Source organism: Triticum dicoccoides, chromosome 2A (genome assembly GCF_002162155.2).
Source record: "Triticum dicoccoides isolate Atlit2015 ecotype Zavitan chromosome 2A, WEW_v2.0, whole genome shotgun sequence".
Classification (NCBI taxonomy): domain Eukaryota; kingdom Viridiplantae; phylum Streptophyta; class Magnoliopsida; order Poales; family Poaceae; genus Triticum; species Triticum dicoccoides.
The window spans coordinates 449,225,431-449,241,465 of NC_041382.1; the positions used below are offsets into that span (position 1 = coordinate 449,225,431).

Below are 16,035 nucleotides of genomic sequence, written 5' to 3' on the forward strand. Positions count from 1 at the left end.
TATGTAGTGTAGATCCTTGCTAGCGAGTACTTTGGATGGGTACTCACGGTTGCTTTGCTCCCTCTTTTCCCCTTTTCCATTCATCTCGGATGTCGCAACCATATGGTGGAGCCTATGATCCAGACGCCGCCGACGACAACTACTACTACCCCGAGGGTGCCTACTACTATGTGACGGACGCCGATGACCAGGAGTAGTTAGGAGGCTCCCAGGCAGGAGGCCTTGCCTTTTCGATCGTTGATACTTTTGTGCTAGCCTTCTTAAGGCAAACTTGTTTAACTCATGTCTATACTCAGATAATGTTGCTTCCGCTGACTCGTTTGTATTCGAGCCCTCGAGGCGCCTAGCTTGTAATATAAAGCTTGTATTATTTTAATTTGTCTCTAGATTTGTGTTTTGATATATTCCCGTGAGTCCTTGATTTTGATCGTACACATTTGCGTGTATGATTAGTGTACGATTGAATCGAGGGCGTCACAAAAGGATTGGGCTACCTTGCTGCACTCTTTGTTACCGTTACCGTTACTTGCTCGTTACAAATTATCTTGCTATCAAACTACTCGCTACTTATAATTTCAGTGCTTGCAGAGAATACCTTGCTGAAAACTACTTGTCATTTCCTTCTGCTCCTCGTTGGGTTCGACACTATTACTTATCGAAAGGACTACGATTGATCCCCTATACTTGTGGGTCATCATACCGCCATCAGGGAGACCAAGAGTGTGGACATCTGCCCTGAGCTCTACGGCGCCGTCATGGAGCAGATTAGCTTCAGCCTAGAGGCTCTCATGGTGGCTCTCAGCCACCTGCTGGACAACAAAGCCCAGGGTGTTGGGTTTGTTGCCATGGGAGCAGACCATAGGGTGCTCTGGCTGAGGATCTGGCTGGGAAAGCACTACTACTAGTGTTGCTTCTGCTGGTGGCGATGGTGCGCATGATCCTCGACGGCGATGGCTACAAGACTGACGATGATGAGACGATGTATATTTTGTGTAGTTAGTGCTTGAAAACAATCTTGTGGTCTATATATTTTTGGTGAGGTGGTATAAACTAACCCTTCACGGTGATCCCCATGGTGATCACGAACTTGCGGTGGTAGGATTACAACCTCTTTTGGATGTGGTGGTAGGATGACACCAAAGTAGTGGTAGGTTGAACTTGCTATGATCATGCATACTTACTAATGCTCTTCTGCTCCATTGCCTGCTCCTATAGTTCTTCATTGCTTGTTGTTTGTGTGTTGCAATGCTTGTTGCTTGAACTTATTGCTCGTTTGCACTATCAGGGCAAGTGGTATGTCGTGTTCGAAGGTAGGGTTCCAGGGGTTTACAGTTCATGGGAAGCTTGCAACAAACAAGTTTCAGGGTACGGCGACAACAACCACAGAGGAGGGTTTAAGACTAGGCAGGCGGCAAAAGATGTTTACTCCAAGTATATGCGAGAGCATTCATGCAGTAAGGTTGGGGTTGACAAGGTGGATGGGCCGTTAGGGCTAAAGAACTTCATCATCTTCGTCCAATTCATCGCCATAGCAATGTTGTAGCGTTGATGTGCTCGGTGTGAATTTGTGTAAGGTGTAATGATATTGGTAAGCTCACCAAGTAGGGTACAAGGTGAGCACAACTCTATGCTCGTATGTAAACAAACAACGTGCACTCGCGTGAGCACATACAATGCGAGCAACCAAACACAGTGCATAGAGGCGTCGCTACGATGCAGGGAAAGAACATGCAGGCAACCAATCAACATGCAGATGTTAGTTTTTTGCCTGCATCTGCTCAATCTGATCCAACTGAAACAAGTATGCAAATGAGAAAAAACGATGCAAGCAACCAAACATGCTCTATATCAATCACGTGCGTCGTATCTTCCGTGGCTGGTGGTGGGCCGACCGTGAACTGTGAACGGCAACATGTGTCGACGTGGGGACAGCGAGCCCGGATATGGCCAATGGATAGAGATATGGGATGTGGTGCATGCGTTCGTGTGGTGATGACTTTCCTGCTTGCCCAGCCTCCAGACAGAGATATCTTTGTATTTCTCTCTGTTTTAATTCGACGTGGAAGTTCGAAAGGGAAAAAAAAGAAACAGGAAAATGGACGTGGAGGAATTAATAGATGATATTGTGTGATGCAACGTCCATGGAATTAGAATCACGCGTCCGTCACCGTTGGCTTCGTCATCTTTGATCTCATCGTCGAGTTCATTTGGCACCATTGCATTTATGTGGTGATAGGTATTGAGCGGCTTGAAAACGGAAAGCTAAGCCCCGTTGCTATCCGCAGTGAAAGTTTAGCCATTCCTCGAGTTGATTAAAAGAATTTGTCAAAAATAAACGGCCTTTTTAGACTTGTACATAAAAATTTGAAGTGTGAGTAAGGTGTCAATGTCGATTTCTATTATTTCATGTCCATCTGTTTTAACTCACCAACCACGAACCACCTAGCCTGTCCCAGTGGAACCACAAATGGAAGGAGACAAACAACGCAAAAAATGATGTAGATAACCAAAAGCAGCCCAAGAGTCTGGAGTTATGGTGTAGGCTTCTAAAACGTGTGCATGTGATCTGCGCTTTAGGTAGGCCGCATCGGTTGTTGATCCCGATACGTTATGTGGATGGATCAACGACAACACCGATTTTAGATATGGAGAGTGAGAGCACTCCACATTATCGAGTCTATAGGTATGAGTGGTGGCTTCAGGTGGATTGATATATGTTCTTGTCAGACCTTTACGGAATAATTAACAAAGATGGCTGCATGCATCGATTGATGCAGAGGCCGAGGATTTGACCTCCTTTTCTAAAATAAAATAATAATAATAATAATAATAATAATAGTAATAATAATAATAATAATAATAATAATAATAATAATAATGATAATGATAATGATAATGAGTCTGGAGTTATATGTTGTGACTAGTACTAATTCTTAGTGCAAACATCACCTACAATTTATACCAGATCAACTGAATGCCACAAATGCCATCAGCTGTAATGTCTTAAGAACCACCTAAACTTTCATATAATCATCGTTCGAAAATATTTAGCAAAATCGGTAGGCCGTGATGATCTAACCTGACCACTCAAGCCGCCATTTAACAACAATTGTGTATATATACTTATCTGACAAGTGACTAGTGCAGTGTAACCTTTTTTTACTGTAACTACTGCAGTGTAACCTATTCTATGTCCTATCCATATGGTTAAAAAAAGGGCAAATCAGTTACAGCTTTATACAGTTCCCTCCGTTCGAAAATACTTGTCATCAAAATAGATAAAAAGAGATATATCTAAAACTAATATACATCTAGATACATCCTTTTATTCATTTTGATGACAAGTATTTTCGGACGGAGGGAGTATATACTTGTACCTAGTTTGTGTAGAAGGAGCGTCAGTGGTATTATGCAGCCTGGTAGAACTGTCGACTGCAGCAACGCGTGCTTTACCTGCAGCGAAGAATGTGTTCCTTAAATTCTTTGTTTAACTGCTCTCTTGACAAAGAATTCCAGACTTGTGGTGGGTTCGGCTTTCAGCTAGCTGCTGCGACCGTGCATCCTCTTATATGAATGATCTCAGATATGAAGCGCCTCAACCGCTCTCCAGCACGCCCAGGCCTGACAACGTTAATGTCGCCCCATTCCGAGCACGCCTCCACATCCCCGCCTCCTTGCTTTTCACCCAAATTCCGGCACCACACACCAGGAACCAACTGGGCCGAAGAACGGTTCAGTAGCTCATCATCAACCTTCTTCAGCACTGGTGCTTCCTCCACAAACCGCCTTGCGAAGGCAGCGCTGCTGTTCACCATGTTATCGAGATGCGTTTCATCAAGAATACGCGGCTCCAGCCCAGGAGGATCGTCCCAAACAAAGAAACGTAGATCGCCGTTGACAGTGGTGTTTCTAAAGTCAGATGAACTGCATATGACAGTCTGGAAATATGATTCCATGGAGTAAGCAGCGTTGGCAAAGTACATCAGTAGCCTGCGGGGGAGGTTGTCCCAGCCATGCACGCAATGTTCAGTGAAGTTCCTACTCAGAATTACCCATGGAGAGCCTGCGAGATAGGAAATAAAACATTCAGAAATGCATATATGTGTACTACGTATGTGTAATACGTACTGTCAAGTATAAGAATTAATGGGGGTGCCAATTGTAAGTTAAGTAAGTGAATGGGAACTTAAATATAACTCCAATGAGCACGTGAACTTTCTTATATTTGAACACAAGTATCCTAATTACATGGATCGTCCCTAACTTTCAAGAAATACTCCCTCTAAAGAAATATAAGAGTGTTTAGATCACTATCACTACTTTATTGATCTAAACGCTCTTATATTTCTTTACAGAGGAAGTACTAGCAAATGGGTACATGCTTCTCATGTTCGACCAACTCAGATTGTCAATGTTGCCATTAAAAACTTAAGCTGTGAATATTTCTTAGAATTTCACTACAATTAATCACTTTACATTATGGCATCAAAAACAGAGGCAACGACTCGTGATAGTAACAAAATCTTAGTCCTTTTCTAAATCACTATCAAGTCGGATGTGCATGGCTAAAATATGTTATAACATATTTTGCTATGTATCAAACGTTTAATTTGGCCAAAATATTCTTAATGTACCTCTGTTTTGTTTCCTTAACTTATATCACGGTGTGATAGTTCCTGAGTTCTCGCGTGGATTTATTCGTACTCAGTACTCGTGCAGGATTTTTAATCACCCACAATTTCTTTCAGCATTTTCCCGACACATCAATGGCAAAGTATCGGCAGCTTTCTTCCTTTATCTATGACCATCATGAATCACGTTTTCAATGTCTCCAGCAGGAAAGAAAATGAAGAATTGGTTGTAGAAAATTGTACTGATACAATTTGCTTTCGATTTTTCATCTTATAAACAAATTCAACTTCAATAGAAAAAGTTAGGGAAGCCCGAGCTCTTTGGAATGCTTATAGGACACAAAGTTATATATTAAATATTGGAATTGCTTTTCTTATGTGGACCGATAAGTTCTTTATAAATGAATTTGATTATCATAAACATTAGTTATATATACTTCAAGATAATTAGGGAGATGCACTATTTTCTCTTGGTGGTTATAAGCATAACAGCTCCTTGTGAAGGATGAGGGGACTAGATGGCGGAAGTAGTTTGACAAGTTGTTCAATGGAGAGAATGGGAGCTCTACCATTGAGCTGGATGACTCCTTTGATGATACCAGCAGACGTCCTGTGAGATGAACCCAAGAGTCTAAGGCCAGGGAGGCTTTAAAAAGGATGAAAGGAGACAAAGCAATGGGCCCTGATTCTATCCCCATTGAGGTATGGAGAGGCCTTAGAGACATAACGGTAATACGGCTAACTAAGCTTTTCAACCTCATTTTTCAGGCAAACAAGATGCCAGAAGAATGAAGGCGGAGTATATTAGTACCAATCTTCAAGAACAAGGGGTGTTTAAAGTTCTACTGATTACTGTGGAATTAAGCTGATGAGCCATACAATGAAGCTATGGGAGAGAGCCATTAAGAGGAATGACAATCGTGACCAAAAATCAGTTTGGTATCATGCCTGGGAGGTCGACCGTGAAAGCTATTTTCTTGGTACGACAACTTATGAAGAGATACAGGTAGCAAAAGAAGGACCTATATGGTGTTCGTTGACTTGGAGAAGGTCTACAATAAGATACCGCGAAATGTCATGTGGTGGGCCTTGGAGAAACACAAAGTCCCAACAAAGTATATTACCCTCATCAAGGACATGCACGATAATGTTGGGACAAGTGTTCGAACAAGTGATGACAACACTAATGACATTTTGATTAAAATAGGACTGCACCAAGGGTCAACTTTGAGCCCGTATCTTCGATATCCCATGGTGTATGCTCTTTACGGATGATGTGGTGCTACTCGATGATTGTCGGATGGGGGTTAATAGAAGAGACCTTTTACGGTACACTCTAACATATATTAGCCGTCTATTCCATAGATTTTAGCGGATGAGATTGATCTATACTACTAAATCCTGTGAGTAGTTTATGGCACCCAACACGAGTAGTATATGGGTTATAGGGGTAGAATCGGGAGAATAAAAAAATCCCACAAATTATGGTTACTTGACATCAATTTATTCTAATTATCAAATATTTCTTTACCCTAACAAAGACACTGAGAATCTTCATATTATCAAATATTTCTTTATCCTAACTCTTTAGTCGCATACGCGTGTATATGAGCTCGTTTCTTGGCATCCTAATAGTTCTAGTGACCCAGCATAGTTTGCATCGAATATCTAATTAATAATGCTAACGAATATTAATCGAAAAGTGGTGAGGTAGTGCCGGATAGCACAATGGCAAGTTAGGTTCGCATACTACCAAGCTAGAACTATGAGGAACACCAAGCGATCGGTTGCAAGGCCTTGGCGATCGCGAGGGCCATAAGTGAGGGCGTGAGCATAGTGCCGAGATTTCAAGGGGGCGATCGAGAGGAACAGGCGGAGAAGACGAGCATCGTAGCAATGTGCCCATGTTATACGAAATGGGTCTTAGGAGAGAAAAAATATCCCTATGATTTAGACATTATTGCACTTACCAAGAGAAAAGCCTGATTATTTTAAACATTGATGCACTTACCAAAAAAAAGCCGGTTGTAATTTGACCGTTATGCCTTATAATATCAGCGGTTAGATTAAACCTAAACTACTCCTCTTCCCTAGGAGTAAGATGTACCGTAAAATTCTCTAATAGAGAGTTAAAGCTTTAGAGACAAACTTTGGAATCGAAAGGTTTTAGGCTTAGTAGAATTAAAACCGAGTACATGAGATGCGATTTCAATACTACTAGGCACGAGGAGGAGGTTAGCCTTGATGGGAAGGTGGTATCTCAGAAGGACACCTTTTGATATTTGAGGTCAATGCTGCATAAGGATGGTGATATCAACGAAGATGTGAGCCATGGAATCAATGCTGGATGGATCAAGTGGCGCCTAGCTTTTGGCGTTCTCTTTGACAAGAGAGTGCCACAAAAGCTAAAAGGCAGGTTCTATAGGACGGTTGTTAGAGATATATTTGGTATGTAGAGATTGTTTGGGATTAGATAGGAATTGTTTCCATCTTATCTCTAGGAGGCGTCTTGTCCTCCAAGTCTTGTACTCAATATATACCCGCCTTCGAGGCTCAATAATACATCTATCATATTTCGCAGCAATCCCTCTCTCTCCTTTATAACATGGTATCAGCCTTATCTCGATCCTAAACCCTAGCCGTCGCCGCTTCCGCACCCACGCGCCACCCTCGAGGCGGTCAACCTCCATGACCGCCGCTGGGGGCTGCGCCGCCCGTACCTAGGGTTCGTCTGCCGGTCGTGTTGGCCGGCTGCCCTAGCGAGTCCTTTTCTCGAGCCCTTGCTCCGGGTTTTTCTCTCCCACCGGTCACCTTGATCGACATTTTTCTTTTTGGTTTTCTGATCTACGCTTGATCGGTTTGCGTCGCCCGCCGCCGCCGTTGACCCTCGCGCGCCTCTAATTCAACCCCGGCGTGACCAGCCAGCCTCTCCTTCGACCCGACGTCCTATGCCAGCCGCTCCGCCCTGCTTCGACCGGGACTCCTGCATCGCCCCGACCCGGCGGCCTCGCGCCATGCGTCGACCCATCATAGCCGTCGTTCGCGCGCCGGCCCGCCCATCGATCCACGCCATCCGCCTCTGCCGCGTCTGCCTTGCCGACCTCATCCCTGGCTGTGTCTGGCCGGCTGCCTTAGGCTCTTCGGCTGCCTCAACTCGGGTGCCGCTGCTACATTGGTCGCTCGGACCTCGCTGCCCGGGCGCCGACGCTATTTTGGCAGCCCGGGTGCTGGTGCTGACGCGCTCGTCCGCACGTCGTCCCATGTCGTCCGTCATCGTCGACGTCATCTTGGACTCCGCCGCCACCCCGCCTCCACCGAGCGGCGTCCCCGACCTCGCGTGCGATCGGCTTGATCACCTGCTTGCCGCCACGATCCGCCTCATCTACGCCACGCAACCGACCTGGCCCATCGGTTGCGCGTGCCTCTCCAGGTCCCATGAAGATCGTCCCGGAGTTCAGCGCGCCCCTCCACCGATCGAGCAATGGGCTACTGCTGTGTTGCCCCGTCAGGCCGCAGCGCCGCCGCCCCGTGGTTCTCCCTCGCAGCTGCATCGACTCGCACGTCGTTGCTGAGTTGCCCCTTCGGGCCGTAGTGCCGCAATACGCGGTCCTAGCCGCCGCCCCGAGGCCATCCTCGCGGTTGCACCATCCCGTGCTCAGCCGCTGCACCGCCCCTTCAGGCTGCAGCACCGCGGCCCGCGGTCCCCGCAACCGTCCCGAGGGGTGCACGTCCCCGCACGTCGACCTCTCGTGGTATGCACCGCGCCACCTCCCTTGGCACGGGAACGCTACCGTCCACGCCGATCTTCACCACGCCTCGGGTTCCTCGCCTACTTCGAGCACCGCCGCCGCTCTTCTTTGGCCGCCACTGCTGCTACCCCCATAGCCGCCGACGCCGCCCGTCCACCTCCTTCGTCTTCGTCCAGCACCAGCCCGTTGCCAACGTCGCCGTCATCTAGCCCGACCACTTCGTCTACTCCGGCCACCGTTGGTGACATCGGCCCCCACGCCGATTGGCACCACAACCGTCGTCGAGTCTCCTTCTCTGCTGGCCCTCCGACTTCTCCGACATGGCGTACAGCTCGTGCAGGTCCCTCGTCTACGCATGCCCAGTGCTGGCAACACCGATGCGTGCCTTCGTCCACGACGTGTCCCCGGGCCTGGCAAGCCTGGTGTGGCGCTTCGTCAACTTCATCTTCGTCCGTCTACACATGCCCAGTGCTGGCAACACCGATGCGTGCCTTCGTCTACGACGTGTCCCCGGGTTTGGCAAACCCGGCGTGACGCCTCGTCAACACCGTCTTCTTCCCAGCGCACCACTTCTTCGACACTACTGCGCCCATGACTAACTCGGCGCCTCTTTGCGCCCGCGGCTCCACGACGACTTCCTCGACACCGGCTACCCCGACTCGACATCGACCACGACATTCTTCACACGGCTACCTCGACCACGACTACACCACCCTACGCTCTCGGCTACCTCGACATCGGCACAAAGGATTATCATCCGCTTGAGCAACTCGTCGGCTTCCTCTACAGTCAATGCGTCCGCAACGCGACACCGTCCGCGACGCTCCCGCTATGACTACGGGGGGATGTCAGCCCATCGGCTGCTATTCTCTCCAGTCTGACCGTCCGCGACGCTCCTGTTGTTCGCGACGCTACCGATACGACTGCGGGGGGATGTTAGAGTTATATTTGGTATGTAGAGAATGTCCGGGATTAGATAGGAATTGTTTCCATCTTATCTCTAGGAGGCGTCTTGTCCTCGAAGTCTTGTACTCAATATATACTCGCCTTTGAGGCTCAATAATACATCCATCATATTCCGCAGCAATCCCTCTCTCTCCTTTCTAACAACGGTGATTCCACCCGCAATGTTGTATGGCGTTGAGTGTTGGCCGACTAAAAGGAGGCATGTTCAACGGATGGGGGTAGCGAAAATGCACATGTTGAGATGGATGTGTGGCCTCACAAGACAGGATCTGGTCCGGGATGATGATATACATGATAGAGTTGGGGTAGCACCTATCGAAGAGAAACTTGTCCAACATCGTCTGAGATGGTTTGGGCATATACATGTAGAGCACCAGAAACTCCAGTGCATAGCTGTGGTTAAAGCATGCAGATAATGTCAAGAGAGATCAAGGTAGACCAAACTTGACTTGGGAGGAGTCCGTAAAGAGAGATCTGAAGGACTGGAATATCACCAAAGAACTAGCCATGGACAGGGGTGCGTGAAAGTTAGCTATCCACGTGTCAGAACCATGAGTTGGTTTTTGAGATCTTATGGGTTTCAGCTCTAGCCTACCCCAACTTGTTTGCGACTAAAGGCTTTGTTGTTGTTTGTGTAAACATAATAGCTCCACCCAATCATCACGTGATTTGACTTTATGGTTCCTTTTTTCGTGCGAAACTATGGTTCCTTCTTTCAATCCCCAAGTACTCTCGATTTTTCTATTGATACGTGCCAAAATATAGTTTCATGAGCAAAATCTTCAATATAAACAAGATCCTAGGTTGAAACTTAATTTGTTATGTTTTCATTTGAAAATTTGCTGGAGGTGTTACTATAGAGTTTAATCATCGGATTTGCTAAATCTCATCTAAATGATATTTAGCTATGTCTCAACTAAATTTTGCACTGTAGCTCCCAGATTCGTACTGCTTATCACGCATGAGACAGTTTCAGGATGTTGCTGCGAGGTTTGTGTTTTTTGCCTGGGCCATCATCGGTTTTGATTCGTTTCGATGTCTTTCTTTACTGGGCTGGGTGGAGATTTACCTACCTGGGCCATTGTATTTTTTGGTTGCCTGCGTATGCATTCTTTTTTCTGTTTGTTTTTGTTTTCCTTGAAAATGTGAGAGAGTACAAAAATGTAAGAACCAGAACCACTTTCCATGCCCCGTGAAGCCCTTGACCCATCCTCTAATCACATTCTCCGATCCAGTTGCGTGTCTACTCTCAACACAAAATTTGTCCAGATTTTTTGTGCCTGTGTATTTTCTTGTGTTTCTTTGTGCAGGTCAATCCAAATGGTCAAGGGACCTAGTTTGTATGGGGAAAAAACATGGGGGTTTAGGGGTGCCCAACATCAAAGATGTTAACCTTTGCCTCCTTGGGAGCTGGGTAAAGAGATACATCAAAGATGAAGGCAAGCTTTGGAAACAAATAGTGGACAAAAAATACATCCACAACTCCCCTAACATCTTTGCTAGTAAACCCCAAAACCCTTCCAGATTTTGGCAAGGGGTCATGTGGGCTGCTAAGGCTTTGAAATTTGGATATAAATGGGTGGTGGGAGATGGACAGAAGATCAGATTCTGGGAAGACATCTGGTTTGGTACATCCCCCCTCTCAGTCCAATTCTGGCCGCTTTACACCATCTGCCACCAACAATGCTCTACCATAGCTGAGATCTGGGACAGCTATGAGATTAAACTCACCTTCAGGAGGGTTTTCACACCTGCTATGATGGAGCATTGGTATGCCCTAGAGCAAATCATTAGGAGTACCCTGCTTCGAGAGGAGGGTGACTCACTCATTTGGCAATATGAAGCCAAAGGGGAATACACCACTAGTTCCCTTTATAGTATCATCAACTTTAGGGGGGTCCAGCCTGTGTATATACCAGCGGTGTGGTCAATAAAAACCCCACCCAGAGTCCAGGTGTTTTTGTGGCTACTCTCCCACAACAAGCTGATGACAAAAGACAACCTGGCCAAGAGAGGCATAGAAAAAGCCCCAGAATGTGTTTACTGCTCTGAAAAAGAATCCATTACACACTTATTCTTTGAATGTGTGGTGGCCAAGCAAATCTGGGCGGAAATATCAGAATTTTTTGGTGTAGAATTAGGATCTAACTACTTATTAATTGCTAGATTTTGGCCAGCTGACAAGAAGCATATCGCTTTAAATTCAGTCTGTGCATGTGTTCTATGGGCTATGTGGAAAAATAGAAATTCACATGTCTTTAACAATGCTATATGGACTGATGTGAAACAGATATGGAGGAGAGTGCTAGGACAATTCAGGAGATGGCTGATCTTGTTCGAAGGACCTGCATTGACAAAACTGGAGGCGTTCGTTCAGAAAATCTCCTGCATCCTAGAAGCCCCACTCCAGATTCTGGCAGGTTAACTGTCGAGACGAAAGACACTGAAGGTGGCTTCGATCGCTCGCTTCTCTTCTCCCGCTCGAAGTCCGATGACGCTCCAATCACAAAGGGGCCAGCATACCAAATCTCTCCACCAAGAAGCCCTCGCGAAAGCACCTGCAAGGCGACGCTGCTCAGCCCGGTCACCCCTCTGGAGCTGGGTGGATCGCCAGCTAAACCATGGAAGAAGCTCAAGGTGGTGCCCACTACAGAAGTGGCAAAGGAAATGGTGTCGCTGGGGACTGCATAATGCGGCGCGCTAACTGAAAAGTGGAAGAAATCTGGTCTCCAGGGAAAAAGGAGGGGAGAGAGGTGTTGGTTATTACAGATTCGTGCGCGAAAATGTAATAAGGAAAACTCTGTTTAGACTTCTATTGTAGAGCTGATCTGCTGTCTTTCAGCTGATTAGCTATCTTTGTAGTGATGTTACTTTCCTGAACATGCTTGCCATGACTGTAATGGTGTTATTTCCTGGTTTCATCTATTAAATGGGGCCGGGGGGCTCAAAACCCCCTTTTCTCTAAAAAAAATGGTCAAGGGACAAAACAAAATAGAAGTAAAGACCAAAAAACAGCCTAATGAAATACAAGCACGCATCGAACCAGCCCAATTGGAACGCACACATGAATCAAGAGGAACAAAAAAAGTAGTGGCAAAGACAAAGGCCGAGGGGAGGCCATGGGAGTTGCGGCTTTATATATAAAGCGGGGGGTAAGCCTGTTTCATGAGTTGGGAACGGGAACTACAAAACAGTGATGATGTCATATTAGATGTGTTATGTCACATCTAGATGAGCCTTAACAGACCCTTTAATTATTATTTTCCTTCTAAAGAAGTGTTTGTATACTTATAATTCTTAACTCATAATGTCTGATTCAGCATGAGGGCTAATCCTAGTGATCTTTATTTAATCAATAGCACATAAAAGAACAATCGGTTGGTGGCTTTGTTCCAGATTTAATAGCACCGGGGTTTAATCAAACATATTTGAATCACTGATGTCCTACTATATTTCAGAAATGTTTTAAATACCGAAAAAGACCTGAACTAGAAACTATGTTTGCACACACCTGTGAATATCTTGAATGCCTCAGGCATTTGTCTTGTTTCTGTCGCAGGAAAGGGCTGGGTATTCTTGTCCATATATAGACTTGCGTCGACCATAAGTTTTTCAAACCTTTCATGCCTGAAAGGGCCAAGGAAAATGTTTAGGGAACGAAACAGGATATAGCGAGCTACACTCTAGAAATTTTCCTGCTTACAGAACTCACTCTTTCCATCCGAGGTTACTTGTGTGATCAATAAAGTTGAGGTGCCTTGGTACAGAAGAAAATGCATAAAAGAGATCTGCATTTAAATAAAAAAATTCTTTAAAATTATTAAAACAAAGTGAAAGGGATGATCATTGAGCACTCGCCAAAACATATCTCTATAAACAAACAAACAATATATCCCTATGAAACAAACAAATCAACAATATATGCCGAGAAGCTCTATATATGTTGTCTTCATTAGTGGACATTTGTTGGTTGTGCAGAAAATTTCATTTTGTCATTTTTTTTCAGGTTTTTATATAAAGGAAAATGTGTACACTCGTACTGAGGGCAGCAAGCAACAATAATTTTCACCATAACCTGATGGTATAAAATCAAACGAGAAATCACTCGCAACGCCACCCGCCTTGCGCAGTGTGACTGGCCACATGGACCCGCACATGATTGTGATGAGCGGGATGTAAGGCATCCCATGGGTAGCGCACTAAGCCCTGTTACGCATTACCCTTCTTGAAAGGAGTTCTTTTATTTGCGGAATATAGACTCTTACCAATGAGTTACACCCGTAAGATTGAGCCCGTAAGTCAAGCATTATTGGTATACTGTACTACCTCCGTTTCTTTTTACTCCAAATATAAGATTTGCCTTAAGTCAAAGTTCGTAAATTTTGCCTAAGTTTATATTAAAATATATCAACATCTACAATACAAAAGATATACAATATGAAAATTAATTCATTGATGCATCTAATAATATTGATTTTATATTATAAATATTGATATATTTTTTCTACAATTTTGGTCAAACTTTATAAAGTTTGACTTAACACAAAACTTAAATGCAAAGTAAAAAGAAACAGTGGGAGTATTAAATAAGGCTCAAAGATAAAAATGCAACCGTTCTGACTAACCCCAACCCTCTTAAATACGGTGCCACTGGCAATCTGTCATATCAAATGAAAGTGCTTTATGTGACGTTTGGGCAATATCCCAATGATAGCTCTCGCTGATTATCAAATTTCAGAAGCACACATGAGTTGCCCGACTTGGTAGGTTGTTGCAGAATTGATTAAGCAAGTATAGTACCACGGAGTACGGACAACTACCATAGAAGACCGTTCGAACAATTCAGCACAAAAACATACTGCAACGCCCTTGAGGATGGTACTGAAATTGGCACAGCTAGAAACAGAGTTGTACAAAGGTGCAGCTAGTACCTACCAGTTTCAAGGACTAACAGCACGATCAAATTCAAATGTGAGATTTTAGACTGATTCATAGCTTGCAATGTCAGGCAACAACAACCAAAGAAAGCTATGTCAGCCGCCCCAGCTCAATGGTAACTTGTGTACAATCAAGTCGTAACTCGCAAGAAAGAAATCCATCTCATGAGTCTTGAGAGGCAAGCAATGGATCACATCGCAAATTCGCAATCATAACCATCCACGAAAAAAACTACACCTTTCAATTCCATGTATATCCAAGAACATAGAAAATTAATTAAACATAAGGAAGAGCATGCATCAGAAGAGTGATTGCTAGAAGTATCTTACCGTCCTGCGTGACGAGAGGATAGTCCCAGGAGCTGAGCGTGACGAACCAGTCCCAGTCAGCCCCAATCCTGAGCAGCACGGCGGCGCCGTGCAGCGCCGCGGCGAGCACCGAGGAGCCCGTCCTGTCTACCGCGTAGCTCTCCCCTACCACGTCGACGTTTGAGAACTCCCTCCACGCCGCCTCGTCCCGCGCAGCGGCGGCCAGCTCCGTCCGCTCGTCCCGCGACGCCCCCGCGTCCAGGTGCAGCAGGTACCGGTTCCTCGGGTGATACACCGCCCTGAGCAGCCTGAGGACCCTGCGGCCCTCTCCGCCCGTGCCGGATATCCAGTACGCGAAGGAGGGCGGGCTCCCGGGACCCCTCGCCACGAGCGGCGGCCCTGGCTGGACGCCCGCGCGGGGGTAGGCGAGCCCGTACGGGGAGGCGCGGAAGAGCACCAGCAGCGCAGCCGCGGCCAGCGCGGCGGCCGCGATGGCCGGGGGCAAGCGGCACGACCCCATTGCACCGAGTTTCATGTTTTGGGAGGTTTGACCCGCGCGGCCGGCGGCATGAGGCGTACGGAACTGGAAGCGCGGTAATGAGTGGTAAGGTGAGACCGTGCGCGTTACGGCGGCGGCGAGGTGGCCGTCGTCGACTAGTGCGTGGTTTTGGAATTGGATGCTTGGACTGAGAGACGGGGACAGGAGGAGAGAGTTTAAAAAAGTTAGGCGGCACGGCACGGGCGCAAGGTGGCGTCGTGGGCCGAAAGGTCTAGAGGAAGGTGCGGTGCGGTGGTGGGATGTTACCGGTTGGCATTTAGTTGTGGTGGGGCCTGTTGGAGTTGTGTTGAATATAATGTATAAAGTAGGTTACGGTTGGACTTATAGTTGTATTATGTTTACATAGAATGTGGAGTCGTGTTCTAGTAGGATATTTGCATACTAGGCCTCTCATATATAGCGGAGGTAGACACACGATGTAACCTATGCCAACATAATAGCATAGGCGCGCAAGGGAGCCGGCGGCATGTGCCAGCGCCCGGGTGGCCGGTGTGCGGTATTGTGACGGTATCATGGGAAGGAGCGTCCATAGTCAGGCCCCAGAGATGCAGCCATATCGATGAACCTCGTTAACAAATCTCGGTGTCGTGCTCGTGTGTTTGCTTGGTTCTCGGATGATCGATGATATGCCTTGGATTTACTCTAACAAGTGGTATGAGAGCTGGTTGATCGAAGGCCAGTTGTATTGATCTAGAGGATGAAGAAGCAGTCCCGTTATGGATGCGTCGGCGGTGGCTTGTATGCGCGTACAGCGGCACGCGCGCGGGAATGTGCAGCGATCGATCGGATGGATGGATCGGGCGAGCATCAAGCGGCGCGTACGTGCTGATGGGATCGCTGGCGGCTGGTGCGTGCAACAGTGGGAGCCTAGGTGTGGCCCATGG

The 16,035-nt window shown here is 46.4% G+C and overlaps 1 protein-coding gene across 2 annotated transcripts; it reads right to left on the bottom strand.

The window, feature by feature from the left end:
- Positions 1-3,046: 3,046 nt before the first annotated feature.
- Positions 3,047-15,303, bottom strand: LOC119354849 (beta-glucuronosyltransferase GlcAT14A-like). Of its 2 annotated transcripts, XM_037621599.1 has the most exons (5): positions 14,614-15,303; positions 13,059-13,134; positions 12,858-12,973; positions 5,201-5,241; positions 3,911-4,063 (listed from the first exon to the last, which is right to left on the bottom strand). In XM_037621599.1, the coding sequence occupies exons 1-5, from the start codon at positions 15,125-15,127 to the stop codon at positions 4,049-4,051; spliced, it is 762 nt and encodes a 253-aa protein (XP_037477496.1). In that variant the 5' UTR covers positions 15,128-15,303; the 3' UTR covers positions 3,911-4,048. The 2 variants fall into 2 exon arrangements, with proteins under 2 accessions (XP_037477495.1, XP_037477496.1); XM_037621598.1 differs by lacking the exon at positions 5,201-5,241 and having other exon boundaries at positions 3,047-4,063; positions 14,614-15,293.
- Positions 15,304-16,035: the final 732 nt, after the last annotated feature.